Raw genomic sequence first — 5264 nt, 5'->3', positions numbered from 1 at the left:
GGGGGGGGGAGTACCCTGGGGAGGGGAGGGAGTGCGGGGAGGGCGTTGGGGGGGAGTACCCTGGGGAGGGGAGGGCGTTGGGGGGGGAGTACCCTGGGGAGGGCGAGGGCGTGGGGGGAGGGCGTTGGGGGGGAAGTACCCTGGGGGGGCGTCCTGGCGGGAGCGCAGAGCAGCATCTTTCCTTGAAGGCGCGAGAACGTCACGGGGGAAGGAAGGTAGCTCGGTCCCCGCAGGCAGAGTGTCAGGCTTTATTCGCTCGGTTATAAGGAAGCACTTAAGGTCTTTGGAACAGGGAGTGACATCAGGTGGCGGATAAGGGAGGGTCCGGGTAAAGGGCTGGGGAGAGCGGGCTTTAGCGGGGATGAGTGGGTACTTCTTCACGGAGGGAGAAACCCGAGGAGCTCCTATGCAGGAGGAGGTGCTCGACTTCTTCACCAGTGATCTGAGAAATCCGCGTTAAAATAGCTTTGCCTGGGGGCACCTGCGACTCTGGCTGGGGGGTTGTGAGTTAGAGCCCCACGCTGGGTGTAGAGATGACTTAAGAAAGTAAAGTGCTGTCTGCTCCCCAAATGTCACGCTCACAACCTGTTGATAGAGTGCTGAGTGTGTTGCTTGCCCTGGGAGGGATGAAGGGCAAGATGGGACGTGTTTGAGAATCGCAGGTGTAGACCGAGCTGAATCTTCCCATTCGTGGGGCTTGATGAGGATTGGGTGGGGGTCCTGCACTTTCAGTCCGGGATTGGTAGAAACAGGTGAGGCAGGGGTTTCAGAATCTTACCGGACATATTATGGGTTCTTCCCACTGGAGAGTTGATCCCATTGAACAATGAAAATATTCTGGGAGACCAGAGTAAGAAAGTCATACTAATGTAAATAGTAGGTTAGGTGGGATGGGGAGAGTGTAGGTTCAGCCCTTGGTGTCCAGCCTGTGTGTGTGGGGGGTACATACATGGTTTTGGTTTTCTTTCTTTCTTTTTTTTTATAAATAAGTTCTCATAACTTAATTTTTTTAAGAGAGTGCCTGAGTGCGTGAAGGGTGGGGGGGCAGGGACAGAGGAAGAGAGAATATCTTAAGAAGGCTCCACACTGGGTGGGGCTTGATCTCACGACCCAGAAGTCATGACCTGAGCCGAAGCGAGGAGTTGAACACTTAACTGACTGAGCCACCCAGGAGCCCTGGTTTTGGTTTTCAAAAAGCAACACCCTAAAACAATTTTAACACCTACCAGACTAGCAAAAATTAGAATGTTGAGGGCGCCTGGGTGGCTCAGTTGGTTAAGCGACTGCCTTCGGCTCAGGTCATGATCCTGGAGTCCCGGGATCGAGTCCCGCGTCGGGCTCCCTGTTCGGCGGGGAGCCTGCTTCTCCCTCTGACCCTCCCCCCTCTCATGAGCTCTCTCTCTCTCTCATTCTGTCTCAAATAAATAAATAAATAAAATCTTTAAAAAAAAATTAGAATGTTGAATAATATTAAGTGTTGATAAAGACATGAGAAATTTTCATATACTGCAAGGGGGAGTGTCAGTCGGCCTAACCTGCCTTCTCCCCCCAGAGAACATTTCGCGGTATTTAGAGAAAAATCATGTATGAGTAAGCCACATGGCTCAGCAATTACTTGCCAATGTGAAAAGCCTGCAAATCCCTGAGGAGACATTATGGGAGGGTGTTCATGACAACATTGTATCTGGGAGCAAGGTGCTGATGGCAAACCAAGTGTCTGTCACAGGAATGGGCCTGCCGAGTGTGGCGGATGCATGTGATAAAGTTGACGGAGTACTTCAGTCAAAAGCAATGACATAAGATAAAATGAAGTGATTGCAAACATAAAGAAAAATGTAAACATCTGCCTACAAAACTTTTTCAGGAATATCTAAAACTGGGGCGCCGGGTGGCTCAGGTGGTTAAGAGCTGCCTTCAGCTCTGGTCGTGACCCCAGGGTCCTGGGATTGAGCCCCGCGTCGGGCTCTCCCTCTCCCTCTGCCTGCCACTCTGGGCACTCTCTCTCTCTCTCTCTCTGTCAAATAAATAAATAGATAAATAAATTCTTAACAAAAAAGACTACCTAAAACTTATCCGAGGTGAATTAAAGATGGATTGAAAAGGCACATGTTAAAACGCTAGAGTGGGTTCGTATGCGAGATGAAAGATGGGAGAATAAGAAAGGACCAGAAATAGAGCGCCCTGAAATAGGAAGTATCAACTCACTGCTGTGCAGCCACGCTCCTTAAACAGGAAGACAGAGTGGTGGTTAATGAAGGCCCACGTAAGGCCTGTTGAAAGAGTTTGAACTTGATCCTGAAGGAAGCATGGGGGAGTGGGAGGAAATGAAAATAGATGAGTACATGAAGGGGAGTTGGAAGAACAGCATATAAGGTTGTGGTCAAGAAGGAGCACTTGGGGAGAGGTTACAAATAGCGGTGGCCGGTGGCTGTGAGAACAGAGGACAAAGGCTATTGAAACTCAAGAAACCGCATCTCTCGGGCATTGCTTAGGTCCTCCATCCAAATGTGAAAGCGGTCCAGGATGATAGCAGAGTTCAGGAGACTGAGCCCTGGGCCAGAGCCCTCTTCAACGAGAAGTGAGGGAAAGAGCCTCAGAGAGCCAAGGGTTTGTATCCTGTTGTGGACGAGGAGGGCTGCGGGTAGCATTAGGCTTCAGGAAACACACACTCCTTGAGTTGCGTTCGCCTGCTTCCTGGCTCTCTGGAATAGGATTTGTCACTTTCATCAGATGATTTCTTACCCAGATGAATTTTTTCCTTTTTACATTGGCAGATTTTTTCCAGTGAAAATTAACCACGCAAAGTAAGCGAAGATGTCCGTGGATCCAATGACCTACGAGGCCCAGTTCTTTGGCTTCACGCCACAAACCTGCATGCTGAGGATCTACATCGCATTTCAGGACTACTTGTTTGAAGTGATGCAGGCCGTGGAGCACGTTATTCTGAAGAAGCTGGATGACATCCCGGGCTGTGAGATTAGCCCCGTCCAGATTCGTAAATGCACAGAGAAGTTTCTTGGCTTCATGAAAGGACGTTTCGATAACCTTTTTGGCAAAATGGAGCAGCTGTTTTTACAGTTGATCCTGCGTATTCCCCCAAACATCTTGCTTCCAGAAGATAAGCCTCAGATGCACCCCTGTACTGAGGAAGAATTCCATCTTCTCCAGAAAGAAATCGAACAGCTACAAGAGAAGTATAAGACTGAATTATGCGCTAAGCAGGCCCTTCTCGCAGAATTAGAGGAACAAAAAATTGTTCAGGCCAAACTTAAGCAGACATTGGCTTTGTTTGATGAGCTTGAAAATGCCGGCAGAGATCACGGGACTAGTGATTTTAGGGAGAGCTTGGTGTTCCTGGTCCAGAACTCCAGAAAGCTCCAGACTATTAGGGACAAGGTGGAACAGGAAGGCAAAAGAATGAAAATATCTTAATTTCTAAGTAGTAACAGGAGCTCATTAGAAAGTAGAATAGTAAGGATTTATATCAGTGATATTCTAGTGAACTGTACATCTTACGGGATTTCCTTTGTTTGCTCTTTGCTGTACTCCACACCTCGCTCTGTCTTGGTCCTCTGCTGAGGTAGCTCCGCACGCCCTGGACTAATCTCTGGAGCATCTGTTCCCTAGCGACCTCTCGTCAGCGGGTCGGGATTCCTGGTCCAGTAACAATTCCCTGGGGGCCATGACTGAAGAGGCAGGGTCTCCCTGGCCGGTCAGAGATGTTTGTAAAGCTGTTCCTTGGTCCTCTGCAACTTGGTCCTTTTGACTTACTCCTTGGATGCGATCAAATGAGAAAAAGGTGCAGTGGGTGGCTTCGTTACGAACCAGCCGCTGCCCCGCGAGACTGAAGCCAGCTCAGCCTGCCTGCTCTCGTCCGCCAGCGTGTCTTGCACGGGGACGTCAGCCGAGGGAAAGAAGCGAGTAGAACGATACACGTGATCTTCGAGAAAGAGCAAGCAAGTTGTTTTCGTTCCTAAACTAGAACCTCTCTGTGACATGGAGCAGTCCGCTGTCGGGGAGCCCAGCAGGGGAAGACCGTGGGCGAAGGAGAGGCAGGTCTCACTGGGGTAGAAGGGGAAGCCCGGAACAGAGCCAAGAACAAAGTTGATACGAACTGACCGCTAGGCATTTATATCATTTTTTTCATGCCTCGGTTAGTTTTGGAATCTGCCCTGTACCTAATATTTTTTAAATTATTTATTCATATTCCTAAGCATCAAATATTTAGTACCCACAGTGGGGAAATTTTAGCTGTCTTGTGCTTAAATTTAGTGGAGTCTAATATTTTCTTCTGAAATTAATCCATGTGACATGTTGTGTCACCCAGAGAAAGAGCATGAATAGCAGTCAGGGCGTTTCTCTCCGTGTCTTCCTTAAAGAACAGGATTTGGAGTTTCTCCCTTATGCAGAAGAGTAACTTGGGACATTAATGTTTGCAATTAAATATTCATAGATTTAAGATGCCTGTGTTTACCTGGAATATGTTTATCATCAAAGAGTCTTTTTTCCAATCCTGTACATGAAATGCACATATTTTAAAGGCTTTGGTTGTTGATTTTCTGTTATTTAAGTAACCTCAGCGCCCAAGGTGGGGCTTGAACTCATGACCCCAAGACCAAGAGTCGCATGCTCCACCGACCGAGCCAACCAGGCTCCCCATATTTGTAGCTTATTTAAAATCTCATATAGGGGTGCCTGGGTGGCTCAGTCGTTAAGCGTCTGCCTTCAGCTCGGGTCATGGTCCCAGGGTCCTGGGATCGGGCCCCGCATCGAGCTCCCTGCTCGGCGGGGAGCCTGCTTCTCCCTCTCCCACTCCCCCTGCTTGTGTTCCCTCTCTCGCTGTGTCTCTCTCTCTCTGTCAAATACATAAATAAAATCTTAAAAAAAAAAAATCTCATATAGAGGGGCGCCTGGGTGGCTCAGTTGGTTAAGTGTCCAATTTGATTTCGACTCAGATCATGATCTCACAGTCATGGGATCGAGCCCTGTGTTGGGCTCAGCACTCGGTGTGGAGTCAGCCTGAAGATTCTCTCCTTCTCCTCCTCCCCCTGCTCCTGTGTGTGTGCATGCTCGCTCTCTCTCAAATAAATAAATCTTAAAAAAAAAAAATACTATAGAGGGTTAAATGGTGATTCCCCCAAAGGCATGTCCTCGTCCTGATTCCTGGAACCTGTCATTGTGCCTTATTTGGAAAAGATGGTCTTCTGCAGGAATAATTAAGGATCTAGAGATAAGGGGAGCATCCTGAATTACCTGGGTGGGCC

The 5264-nt window shown here is 48.5% G+C and overlaps 1 protein-coding gene across 2 annotated transcripts in view; it reads left to right on the top strand.

Moving 5' to 3' along the window:
• Positions 1-4543, top strand: part of MIS12 (MIS12 kinetochore complex component) — a 5342-nt gene extending 799 nt beyond the window's left edge. Inside the window, exons 1-2 of one of the 2 annotated variants that reach the window (XM_034989354.1) lie at positions 2018-2607; positions 2775-4543. In XM_034989354.1, the coding sequence (XP_034845245.1) occupies positions 2815-3432 (618 nt within the window). In that variant the 5' untranslated portion in view covers positions 2018-2607; positions 2775-2814 and the 3' untranslated portion in view covers positions 3433-4543. Of the gene's footprint in view, positions 1-2017; positions 2608-2774 lie in introns of those variants that run through there. The other variant, XM_034989353.1, reaches the window with a different exon arrangement.
• The last annotated feature ends 721 nt before the right edge of the window (positions 4544-5264 follow it).

This window comes from Mirounga leonina, unplaced genomic scaffold, assembly GCF_011800145.1.
Source record: "Mirounga leonina isolate KUSES-001 unplaced genomic scaffold, KU_Mleo_1.0 Mir_488, whole genome shotgun sequence".
Taxonomy (NCBI): Eukaryota; Metazoa; Chordata; class Mammalia; order Carnivora; family Phocidae; genus Mirounga; species Mirounga leonina.
This window is presented reverse-complemented; position numbering and strand designations above follow the sequence as displayed.